At 39.1% G+C, this 13,175-nt stretch overlaps 1 protein-coding gene across 1 annotated transcript in view; it reads right to left on the reverse strand.

The window, feature by feature from the left end:
• Nucleotides 1-13,175, reverse strand: part of PRKAR2A (protein kinase cAMP-dependent type II regulatory subunit alpha) — a 72,774-nt gene that overhangs the window by 12,417 nt on the left and 47,182 nt on the right. Inside the window, exons 6-8 of the mRNA XM_016149877.2 lie at nt 10,098-10,251; nt 3,983-4,084; nt 3,784-3,858 (exon numbers count right to left, since the gene is read on the reverse strand). Of these exons, the coding sequence (XP_016005363.1) occupies nt 3,784-3,858; nt 3,983-4,084; nt 10,098-10,251 (331 nt within the window). The remainder of the gene's footprint in view (nt 1-3,783; nt 3,859-3,982; nt 4,085-10,097; nt 10,252-13,175) is intronic.

Here is a 13,175-nt window from a genome sequence, read left to right on the forward strand (position 1 = left end):
TAAAGGAATGTAAAGTAGCACATATTAAACTTTTATATCAATTAGATGTTAAAATGATAATACTTTAGCAATATTAGGTTAAACAAACATATTATTAAGTTTATCTGTTTTTTTTTTTAATTTAGCTACTAAAACAATTTTAAATTATACATATGGCTCACAAATTTCTATTAAACAGTGTTAGCCTAAAAGCAAACACAGGAGAAAATCTTACTGACTTTGCAAGAGAAAAAAATGACAAACTGCACTTGTCAAAGTTAAAATCTCTTGCTTTTTAAAAGCTACTCTTAAGAAAATAAAGAGAAAAGCCACAGCCATAGATTGAGAGAAATATTTGCAAATCATTTGTCTGATAAAGGATTTGTACTCAGAATGTATAAAGAACTCTTACAACTCATTTATAAGAAGCCAAATAACCTAATTTTAAATAGGGCAAAAGATGTGCAAAGATACTTCAAAGAAAACATATGGCTAGCAAGCAATCATAGGAAGAGATGCTCAGCATTAGATATTAGGTAAATCCAAATTAAAACCATCACTTCATATTCACTAGAATGGCTAAAATTAAAAACTGTCATCACTAAGTGCTGATGAGGATGCAAAGCAACTGAACCTCTTGTATACTGCTATGTGGAATGCAAAATGTTACAGCCACTTAAAAAAAACAATCTGGCAGTTTGCTTAATGACATTTACCATGTGACTCAGCAATTCCAGAAACACATGTCCACACAAACACTTGTATGTGAATGTTCATTCCACCTGTATTCGTAATTACCCAAAATTAGAAAAGCCCAATGCCTCTCAACTGGTGAATGGAAAGACAAATTATGGTATGTTCATATAATGAAATATCACTCAGCATAAAAAGGAATGATCTGCTGATACATGCAACAACATAGATAAATCTCAAAAACATTATACTAAGAAGTCAGACACAAAAGACAACATGTTATATGATTTCATTTCTATGAAATCATTTTTATGAAATCATTCTCATCGCACTATAGAAAAGTAATTTCTATAGTGATAGGAGTCAGATCAATAGTTTTCAGAAGTAAGGGAGTTGAGGAAGGAATTGATTGAAAATGCAAATGAGGAAACCTTGAGGTGATGAAAATCCTGTATGTTGATTGTAGGGGGTGTTATAAAATTCTTGAATTGTACACATGAACTTGGTAATTTTATTCTATGTGAAATATACCGTGTAACAAAGCTGACCAAAATAAACAAACAAAACAACATAAAGCAGTTTCTGATTCAGCGGGTCTGGGGTGGTGCCCAAGAACTTGCATTCTTAACAATTCCTAACAATTTCTAACATTCCCAGATACAGCTGTTTGCTGCTGGTCTTGGGACCTCACTTAGAGAACCTTGATCTAGAGACACTGCCACAAAGGTTCTATAATAATTATCATATTAATTACTGTCCATTCTGTACCACCACCTGGCACTTCTATCTTCAAGAGCCTAGACATCCCAGAAAACACTGTGGCTTCTCATTGCTCTTAACATACCTCCTGAAGGCCTGGGGCTTTCAGGATGAAGTAGACATCCTTTGGGCATAAATGAAAACACCTCAGGATCAGGAGCAAACATGGCCAGTCGACATGTTCCACTTCTGCAACTCGGCACTGCATTCTCACCACACTAGGATAACTATCCTGGAACACAGCTCACACCCACAGGCCCTTGCTCATACTGTTCTCTTGACCCTGAAAGATCTTTCCCTGACCTCGACTGCTGAAGTTACACTTCTTCTATAAGCCCAACTAGAATGGCATTTCCTCCAAGAAACCATATGGAATACTTCCTTTTCTATATTCTCACTGTCATTCATGTGAACCTTTATTATAGAGCTTATATTTGGTTCTACTTGACTATCTTAATAAATGTTTATAGACCCAACCAATTGCTAATTAAAAGAATTATTACCGGTAGGGGTATCTGGAAAACAAAGGCTTTTAGAGATGTCAGAGTAGATGTGGATTGTTTTTGTTAGTCCTTTTTTCTCTCCTTCTATGCGAAACCTGATTAGTCCCTGCGGTGCTGGTTGGGCCAACTCCACCCACAGGGCCCCTGGGTGGGCTTGGGACTCAGGTTTGACCAATCAAAGTCTCTCCTCCTCCTAGCCCCAGCTCTGAGTTCAAGGATGTGCACAACACCCCACCTAGACCAACGCAGTTATCTTTCCAGTGCTTGTGCCAGAACCACGGCAGAAGTCCGTGACTGGCGAAGCCCGTAGCAGTCTACCTACACAGACCCGCCCTGCGCGACTGTGCTTCACTCTACTTCACTTTGCAGATATTGTGTGTTTCATAAACTGAAGTTCTGTGGCAAGCCCGCACCGAGCAACTCTACTGGCACCATTTTTCCAACAGCACTTGCTCACTTCATGTTTCTGTCACATTTTGCTAATTCTCACAATATTTCAAACATTTTCATCATTATTATAGCTCTTGTGTTGATCTGTGATCAGTGATCTTTGATTCACTGGGGCAAGATCCACCACCAGCAAAAAGATGCTGACTCGCTGAAGGCTCAGATGATGGTTAGCATTTTTTAGCAATAAAGTTATTTTTTAATTAAGGTATACACATTTTTAAAGACATAATGCCATTGCACATTTAACAGACTACAGTACAGTGCAAATACAATTTTTATATGCACTAGGAAACCAAAATTCGTTCGACTTGCTTTATTGCGATATTCACTTTATGGAGGTGATCTGGAACCAGACCTGCGGTACTGGCTATGTATGCCCGTAAGTAAAAATGTAAACACATACTACTCATACTACTCATCACAATGCTCCAGTGCAGTGTGTGGTGACCCTTATAGTACCCAAAAATAACATGAGAAAAAGGCACGAAGGAAACACTAAAGACACCTTATAAATCTGGTCAATCACTGGAGCCTGAAAACTGGTTTGTAACAGTCTCTGCAATTGGTGCATTTAGTCATCTACATTAACAGTGATTATTCATATGTTAGGGCTTAAGTCTACCATTTTATTGCATGTTTTCTGTTGTTCCCTGTTTTGTGGTCCTGTTTCACTTTTCCTAACTTTGAGATTTAGGAATGTGTTATTGAATTAGCTAAGAGGGTACCTTTGTGCCAAACATGCACAGAAGGCAAAGGGCACAACCCTTCAACCTTCTCCAGGTTTTAACAATGATGAATGAGCAACCGAAGTGTCCTACGATAGATGATTGGCTAAAGAAACTGTGGTACATACATACGATGGAATATTACTCCGCCATAAAAAGAGATGAAATACTGCCATTTGCAACAACGTGGATGGACCTTGAAATAATCATAGTAAGTGAAATAAGCCAGACAGAAAAGGTTGAAAATCACATGATATCACATTTGTGGGATATAAACCTAAAAGCAACAAACAAATAGGACAAACAGAGACTCATGGACATGGACAATAGACTGACTAGTGGTTACCAGAAGGGAGGGGAAACAGAGGAGGGGAAAAATAAAACTAAAATGTAAAAACAAAAAACAAACAAAAAACAAACAATGATGAATAAAGCTCACTAAGGGTCAAAAAGAAATGATACCCAAAGGACACACGGCGGAGGCCAGGGAAAGATGAATGAAGGCAGGAGATCTGCACATGCCGTAAGACGAGCATCGCGGGCTTCAGGAGACACCGTAGGAAGTGCGCCCTACTACCTCACAACAAGAGTTCCCAAAAGTGAGAGGACAAATGATGCCCTAGTCCTTCAGGAGGTGACTTCCACGGACGGTACTGCACAAGGCCCCCACTCACCTGAGAGATGATGCGCTCTCCATCCTTATAGGTCTTCTCTCCTATTACGTCCACAATCTTCATTCGTTCTGACACCTGAAACGATGGGCATACTCACAAATTATAAAGAAAAGACCTCAACTGAAAATGACAAATAACAGAATATTTTTAGTTGCTTTTCTTAAATCCCCATAAACGGTCTTATTCAAATAGACTTTACCTCTAGTGATTTAAGGAGGGGCACAGATTCAATGAATGATTCAAACATCTTCCGCTTTTTTGCATTATTTTTCACGATGATTCTTCTAAAAGTCACACGGTCCTACAAGAATATAAAAATTCTGGTAAATACCTGTGTAAGAGAACATCTATGGTCTAATTAACTCGGCCACAGCAAACATTAGAGGACAATGAAAGGTACTGGGTTAACGGAGTGTTTAATGATATTTAAATCTGAGTCATCATTGGAAGAAAAAGATCTGTAGCCTGAGCCAGACAGACGTCGCACATGTTGTTACTTGCTATCTAGTGCTCAACGGGTGCCATCTATGGGTCATAAATAGAATACAAAATGAAGAACTCCAAATCAGACATTTGTGAGCTCACTGTTACTTCTGTTCAATGTGAAGCGATGCAACGTGAAAAGGAGGTAAGAAAAAGATCACGCTTTTGTGCTCGAGAACTTTACAGTCTCAACAGGGAGACAATATAAAATGTACAGGAATAAAAAAGCCTACATAAGAAATGTACTAGGTGAACTAGAGAGACAAAATAAGTGCCATAAGAATTCCGAGGAGGGAGGGAGAGATCACAGTAGGTGGAGTGGTCAAGGATAATTTTGTTGCAAAAATATGTTTGTCTAGGACCTGAAGGGGAGAATTTAAATTAATGGAGAGAAAGGGGAGACACGTGAAAGGTACCCTGACCCCAGCAAGTCATGGATCCAGACTGAGGAGACAGTTAACCAGAGCTATATAGCCAAGCGCCTCTCAGATATGTCTACACATATGTGGGGAGGGACACACAGCCAAGAGAATACTGATTAGTTTCAAGATCCTAAATGGGTGAGCAGTCATTTGTACTTCAGTTAACTAGACCCTTCTTTCAACTCAGTCTGTTATAAACAAAGATTTTTTGGGGAGAGGGGGAAGGGGGAAGTACAGTAATGACGTCTTAAAGCCTGGCAGGATGAAAGGGGGTAAAGGCATGTTTAGCTGCAGGTTTGCTATTTTAGCAGCCTTGACCATGGCATGGAAGTGGGGTGGAGAAAACGCATAGAAGACGGCTGAGCTGAGATGTCTCAATGGGTCTCGGTGGCTCACATTCCATCAGCTACAGAATTCCCGGGCCTTATCCCAGGCCATGCTTCATCTGCCTCACAGGAGAAGTCATCTACTACACTCTACATTCCTAGTGCAAGCAGTGGCAGACCCCTACCCACTCCCCCTAAACTGCCATACAAATAATGTCTGCTCTCAAACGTTTCCCCAGATTCTGCCTCATTTTCTTCATCTGTCTACTTGGAAAGAACCATTCAATCTCTGACTGCTCTAATGGGCTGTATCACATGCCACTACTTTTTTGAAGTCCAAGGTTAGAAATGTAATATTTAATAAAATGTTACTGTTATACTTTGGAATATTATTCCATTATTTTTAGAATTCAGTTGCTACACGTTTTCTGGGCTAATGTAGGCCAGGATATGTGAAAAGAGGACAATCAATCAAGACTGAGAAAATGGGAAATATAGTTTTTCTCCTTATGTTTGAATAAGCATTGTCAAGAATGACATTTAAAAAATCCACCTCATGTGACCCAGATTATTATAATTGCAATAGCAAACTGTATTTCCAGCTGAAGAGAAAACTGCTTTCTCTTAAAGAAACTTGTCTCTTCATGTTCCAACACTTTCTATGCATGCTTTCACACCTCCCAGAACCCTCATGCTGCGCAGGGCCGGCTCCCGTGACTGTGGAGGGTATAAAAAGGCACCAGACCCACCAATCCAGCTTTCAGGGAGCTTCCAATGAAGTAGTGAAGAGGAAACTCCCACTGGGAAGTAGTAGCTCCTTCAGGCAGTAAGTGTTCAGAGTCAAGCAAATGACCCTGAAGTTTAAGAGAGAAAAGGAATGCTACACTTTCCTGACTTTAGGAGTTTCCCAAGAATGTTTCTATTGACTTTCACTCAAGCAAGAGAGCGTGGGAGCAGAGATGAAATGTAGTGAGCATGGTGGCAGCTGCTTCCAGTAAAAGGAGGAATGGAGAATCCAAATTAAGAAACTCAGTGACAGCACCAAGTCCTCCCTGCTTTGGCCTCAGAAGGCACTCACAAGGCCTTGGAAAGCACGAGAAGTCAGGCCGTAGAGGATGCTCTGGGAGTTACTTTCCTGGAGGAGGCACTGAAGCTTTAGGAGGGTTTGGTTTGTAAAGAAAGCGAATAAAGCAGGAAAAAAACAGAGACAAAAAGGGAATCATGATAGGTCACTTAAGATAGCAGAGAAAGGAAGAAAAGACTGCAAAGGACGAGGCTCAGGGGCAGAAAGGCAGTTCCGGGACCTTGGGAGAGGGAGCCTCAGGAGGATAGGGTGGTGAGCAAGCACCCTGATCGCAGGGAGCAGGTGCCACCACGCCGTGGCACTTATCTGGTGCCAGGAGCTGCTTCTCTTATGTTCATCTGTTTACTTCTCACACCCCGACCACAAGATAAGTGGTTTTACAGTTAAAATTTTTAAAAAAGTTGTAATGAGACTTTCTCTCTGACGGAAATTACTTAGGAATGTGTTACTTAATTTCCAAGTGTTTGGAGATTTTCCTGTTATATCTTATTATATGTATCTTGGTGAATATCCGTGGGCTTGAAAAGAATACGCATCCCATTGCTGTGTGGAGTGTTCTATAAACTTCTATTAGATCCTTTTGGTTGATGGTGTTATTAAGTTCTTCCGTGTTCTTCCTGATGTTGTCCAGCTGTTATGTGAATTACTGAGAGAGGGGTGTTGAAGTCTGCAACTGTAACTGTGGATCTGTCTGTTCTTTCAGTTCTACCACTTTCTGCTTCACGTATCTGGCAGCTCTGTTGTTTGCTGTATGCATATTTAAGATTGCTATGTTTTCTTGACAGATTAACCCTTTCATTATCATGTAATGCTCCTTGTCCCCCGTAATTTTCTGTTGTGAAGTCTACTTTATCTGATAGTAATATAATTACTCCCACTTTCCTGAGGTTAATGTTAACGTGGTTTATCTATTTCTATTTTTTTACTTTCAACCTACCTTTATCATGTTTCTTGTTGATAGCAAATAGTTGGGCCATTTAAAAAAATCCATTTTACCAGTGTCTGTCATTTAATTGGTATATTTAGATCATTTATATTTACAATAATAATTTATATATTAGGGCTTAAGTATACCATTATATTGTACATTTTCTGTTGTTTCCTCTGCTTTTTGTTCCTCTGTTTAACTTTTCCTGCCGTCCTGAACACTTTTTAGAATTCCACTTTGATTTAAAGGCTTGTGAGAGCATCTCTTTGTACTGATTATTTTAGTAGCTGCTCTAGATATTACATATGAACTTGTCACAGTCTAATGGTGTCAACACTTTAGCAGTTTGAGTAGAGTGTAGAAGCTTTCCTTCCATTTAGGCCTCTTTACCCTCCCCCCTCCCCTTTAGATTACAACTGTCTTAAATACTTCCTCTACATATACTGAATCACACAGACAATGTAAGTTTTGTTTCGACCATCTAAAATGATTTGGAAAACTCAAGAGTAAGATGCCTTTTATATCTCTCCATGTACTTGCTCTTTCTGTTGTTCTTCCTTCATTATTAATGTTCCAAATTTCTTTCCTTTCTGTATGAAGAACTTCTTTCAAAAGTAGGCCTGCTGGTAACAGTCTCTTGGTTTTCTTTTATCTGAGAATATCTTCATTCCTGAAGGACAGTCTCACGAGGTGTAGGGTTCTGAGCTGACAGTTCTCTTTCCAGCACTTGAAAAATGCTGTGCCACTTCCTTCTGGCTTCCATGGACAGGAAATCCAGCGTCATCCAAACTGTCGTTCTCCTACAAGTGTGCATTGTTTCTCTCTAGCTGCATTCAATTTTTTTTGTATGTGTCTTTAGTTCTTTTCTGAAATTTGAGTATGATGTGTCCTGGCAGATTTCTTTGGGTTTATCCATTTTGTAGTTCACTCGGCTTCTTGAACCGGTAGGTTTAGTATCTTTCACCAAATTTGGGAAGTTTACAATTATTTTTTTGAATAATTTTTTAGCTCTATACTCTTTCTCTTCCCCTTCTGGGACTCCGATGATACAAATACTGTATTCCTTGGTATTATCCCACGGGCTCTGTTCACTTCATTCCAGTCTGTTTTCTTTCAGATGTTCAGATTGGGTAATTTCTATTGTTCTATCTTTAAGTTCATTGATCTTTCCTCGCTCATATTTGTTCTGCAATTGAGCCCATCCAGTGAGTTTTTATTTTGGTTACTGTATTTCCTAGTTCTAAAATTTCCATTTGGATCTTCTTTCTGCCTTCGATTTCTCTACTGAGACCTGTTTGTTTGTTTGTTTTTTTCATTTGTTTTCAGTGTGTTCATAATTGCTTGTTGAATTTTTATGATGGCTGCTTTTAAAATCCTTGTCAGCTACTTCCAATATCTGTGCCACCTTCTTGTTGGCATCTGTTAATTGTATTTCTCATTCAAGTTGAGAACTTCCTTGTTCTTGGTCTCACAAGTGATGTTTTACTGTATCCTGAACATTTTGGGTACTAAGTTGTGAACCCGTTTCCTATTTCATCTTGTTTTTTTGTGTAGGCTGTTACCCTGTTTAGGTACAGTATGCAAGTATATGTTGGAGTGCACACTTACCTCCCTCCTAAACCCCGCTAACACTACCATGGCAGAGAAAGTGCAGTGCCAATTAGCAATGCCACACATCATCTCATTTTGCCTCTTTGCTGCTGGGTCAGGCTGGAGCTTTAGCTTTCTGCTAAGCCCTGGTGACACTGTGGGGAGACAGAAGCAGTTTTTCCTTTTGTATGTGGCTGGAAGAGGGTAGCGTTATTTTAAAAAATGGCTTTCTATTCTACTTGGCTGCCCTTTTCCTAAGGAAGCAGACTTTTCTTGGGGTTATTTTAATATGTAGCTGCTGTTGGATCTGGGTTGTAGGCTTTTCCAGCACCCCATCTGGGATATATGGAAAGCAATAAGAAAACCCAGGGATCTCGCTGTCATGTCCTTCCTTAAGTCCTGAGATCCTAGCCAGTCTGCCTTCTCCTTTCCATCTTTTAGGATTCCCTACGTTTGTTAGTTGCATGATACCTAGAGGTTTTTAGTTTTAGGGGAGAAGAGCAGAGAGGAATGGGGTTATTCTATCTTAGCCTGGACTAGTAGTTGGCATCAATGCATTTTAAACCTGAGTTTATTTTCGTCCATTATTTATTGATCCAACCTTGAGTTTTTCAATCATAGTCCCCAGAGCATGTGATCTATTCGTAAGCCACTGTATCACTCATTTCTCAGGAGCATTCTTAATTCTTCTTAAATCACGGTAAAGTGCTCCATTATATCTTTAAAACGTGATTTCATTTGAAGAAATATGTGGATAATTCCATGGTATACATGTAATTCTGTTTGTAAGGTAAACAGAAACAAATTATTATAGATGTCAACATTTTAAAAGTGAAATCTGGAATCTGTACAAGAGATGATTATTTTGTTTAAGAAGGAAGAAAGTTACATACTTTGAAGGCTTGATGCTGAAGGAAGCAAGGTGGGTCATGTATAGTAAAGAACAGGGAACACAGTTGTGCTATGCCTAAGACAGTCTAGGAACATTCTCTTTCCCAGAATATGGCTATCAGTCTTTCTAGTCATCTAAATCTGCTGGATTTGGCATGGACCAATGCACAAATGGATAGCTGAACATTAGTCCTGGACAGCTGGAGAGGAAAAACACTGTTGGCAGAGCGTTGGATGACACTTATTTTTCTAGGCTGTTTCTTACATAGAGAGTAGAGTTATCTGCCACCTCCCCACCCCTCCTCTCACCCCCCGCACCTGTTTGTGTCATAAAAACAAACAGAAAATGCAATAAGAGCTGACGTGACTGCAAGGTCATAAGACCCAGTTTTTTCCCCTATAATTTGGAGGAAACAGTTTACTGACAAATCATTTTAGAGAAATAAAAAAATACATTGGTATTTTTTTCACAATGTCTTTCAGATAACTGGCTATAAAATATAGTGTTAACCAACAGCCCAAGGATAGAGACCCAGAAGTAAGCGGAATTAACACTGTGCCATGCAAGGAGAACTGTTTCTCCAACTCACCAGTCCCCAAAGGGAGCCTTCTGAAGTGGCGACAATGGTAGCAGCTCTTGGGGTGTTGTACATCAGAGCTAGTTCTCCAAAACTGCCACGGTTGTCATACTGACCAACAGAGCGGGTTTGATTATCTTTTGACACTAAAATATCATAAGTTCCCCTGAAAGTATAACAAGAAACAATTTTATTTATTACTTCTAATAATAAATTTAAGAACCGGCACACAAATAGAAGGCACATATGATATAAAATGTTATAGGGGATTCTCAACAGATTTTTGCATTTTGACTTTGTATTCTATGACCTTGCTAAACTCAAATACCAGTTCTAGTAGCTTTTTTGTAGCACTCTTGGAATTTTCTAGAGGGTCATGTCATCTGCAAACAAAGACAGTTTTTACTTCTTCCTTTCCAATCTCTCCTTCCCTCTCTCCTTTCTGCACAGTTTTTCTTTTCCTTATTGCATTGGCTAGGATCTACATATGGTATTGAATAGAAGTGCTGAGAGCAGACATCCTCCTAAGGAGATAACATTAAATTTTCCACCATTAAGTATGATGTTAGCTGTAGGTTTTTTATAAATGCCTTTAATCAGGTTGGAAAAAAGTCCCTTCTGTTCCTATTTGCAGAGAATTTTTATCAAGCTAAGGTGCTGAATTTTGTCACATCCATTTTCTGCTGGTATTGAAATGACTGTATGGGTTTTCTTTTGTAGTCTGTTGAAAACTAGGATGTAGAACTGATTAAAATAAAGAAACCAAAAAATAAAATTTCTATCTGTTGACTGATAATGATTGCTAAATAATAATATTCAGAACCAACAAGCATTTGGAGACATAGGAACTCTCAATTAATACACCACTAAGACAAATGTAAATGTTCCCTAGTTTCTGCAAGATCATTAACAACATATAGCAAATTCCTTAAAGAGACCCTTTGACACAGCAATTCCATTTCTAGTAGGCATTCTGAAGGAGATAATCAAAGATACTGAAAAAGATTTAACTGGAGGGATGCTCGTCAAGTAATATTTATAACAACAAAAATTGTAATTTAATCTGCTAACAATAGGGGATAGGTCAAATATATGTCCGTATTCACATTGTATGGTCTGTACAGATGATGACATAGACTAATACTGCATCCGATGGCAAACTACTTAAAATAGATGGTAAATATCAGGCCACACAATAATGTATGACCTGACATAAAAAGTATATATATGCAAATGCGATAGAGTCAACTCCATTTTTGATGTTTGATTGTGTTAGCTTTCAAGCCCGACCATGACCACTTCGACCACTTCGACCACTTCGATCCTCCTTACTTTTCTGTCTCACACCTGGGAAAGCTGATAACAAAGCTTTGGTGCCGCCTTCTTTGGTACTGATGAGAAATTCAAACAAGTGCCAGGCCACACACAGAGAGAGTACCCCCACCCCACCCCACCTTTTCACCACCATGAAATTCCAGGCCGGTCACTCCTTCCCGCTGTCTCAAGTCATTTTTGGACCTTTTGGGTGCTACCCTGCTCTCCCTGAAAAGCCTCATTCTCTGTTTGTTTGGTATCATCGGTCTCAACATCTGAACCAAATTTGGGGTAATGGATCTGACCTCAACAGTAAAGCACAGGGAAGGTGGGGAGGGGGTGGGGTAAGGAAGGATATACTCTGGTAATGACATTATGACTAAATTACTTTTTCCTCAATTTTTATTTTTTTATTTTCTAAATTTCCTATAGAGTCTCTGCTTGTCTGATAAAATCAGCAGGTAGCAAATGTTACACAAGAAGCAGAGAATAAAGCCAATCACTCAACTGCCACTTACATGGCACCAACCCTCTCTTAAAGGAGCTCACCACTCAACAGGGCCACTAATGTGTACTAGACCTGCTGGACAACCCAGATGTTATGAGACCACGAATGGGAAGCAGGATTCAGAGTAAACCCACTTACGTGTTTTTCATCTCTCCTCCAGGAGACACTAGCTGCTTAATTTTGGGAATTAAAACAGACCATTTCAGGCAGCCACAAAGCAGTCTTTCCTAGCCTCTCTCACTCAGGTCCTCTTCTAAATAATGAGACATATTTTTATCACTGTTGTTACATTATGTAATAATTACCTGTTTAAGGGTCTGTCTCTCCAACTAGATAATGAGTTTTCTGAATAATATCTTTCTGACTGTTAATAAGCACTTTCACAGCATACAAAAGTTAGTCCCTCTCATTCGCACATGTAACAAACCATTCTGAAGCTTCAGGCTATGGATATGTGTGTGTGGGTGCTTGTTTCCCAGGAGGTAGGTGCCTTCTGGGATTTCTGAGTTGGTGTGGGAAACATGGCAGAGCAAGGGGAAAAGGTAGCTGCTGGACGTGGTGATATAACTTAAAAAATTGTTCTGTCACTACTTATCAAATTCTATGTAGAAAGCATGGGCATAACAGATAAAAGTGAAATGGTCTTTAAGAAGATATTTGTATTATCTTTACTTTTGAAATAAAACATTTCTTCTACTTACAATACTTTCACAGATATCAAGAACCCAAAGATCACCCAAGGAGTGAGAATGTTTTCTGTTCAACAATTTGAACGAGCAAAGGCTTTTGACAAGACAGGGAGCCAACTGAACCCAGTACAGCTACTCGATGGAGATTAAGAGACCCTCAAAAACCAGGAAACATTTGGGAAAATCTAAATAGGTCTGTATAGTAGACAGTACTCTATAAATGTTAATTTCCAATTTTCATAATTGTTCTATACCTAGATAAAAGAATGTCTTATTTTTAAGAAATACACACTGAAGTACTCAGAGATAAAAGGGCATTATACCTGCAACTGACTCTTAGACACCTAATAAGGCAAATGTTATTAACCTGGGGAATCTAGGTTTATGAGAATTTTTTATACCGTAACAGAGTTACAGTAACATTTCTGTAACTCTGAAATTACTTCAAAAGAAAATAATGGAAAATAACAGAAGTTATTGGGTGAGGCAACGTCTTACTGATCTTAAACTCTGGTGAAGGTGTTCTATCTAGGACTGCGAAGGGGGTCATGAGGAGCCCCCCAGATGACACTACCAGCT

This window comes from Rousettus aegyptiacus, unplaced genomic scaffold (genome assembly GCF_014176215.1).
Source record: "Rousettus aegyptiacus isolate mRouAeg1 unplaced genomic scaffold, mRouAeg1.p scaffold_m13_p_4, whole genome shotgun sequence".
Taxonomy (NCBI): domain Eukaryota; kingdom Metazoa; phylum Chordata; class Mammalia; order Chiroptera; family Pteropodidae; genus Rousettus; species Rousettus aegyptiacus.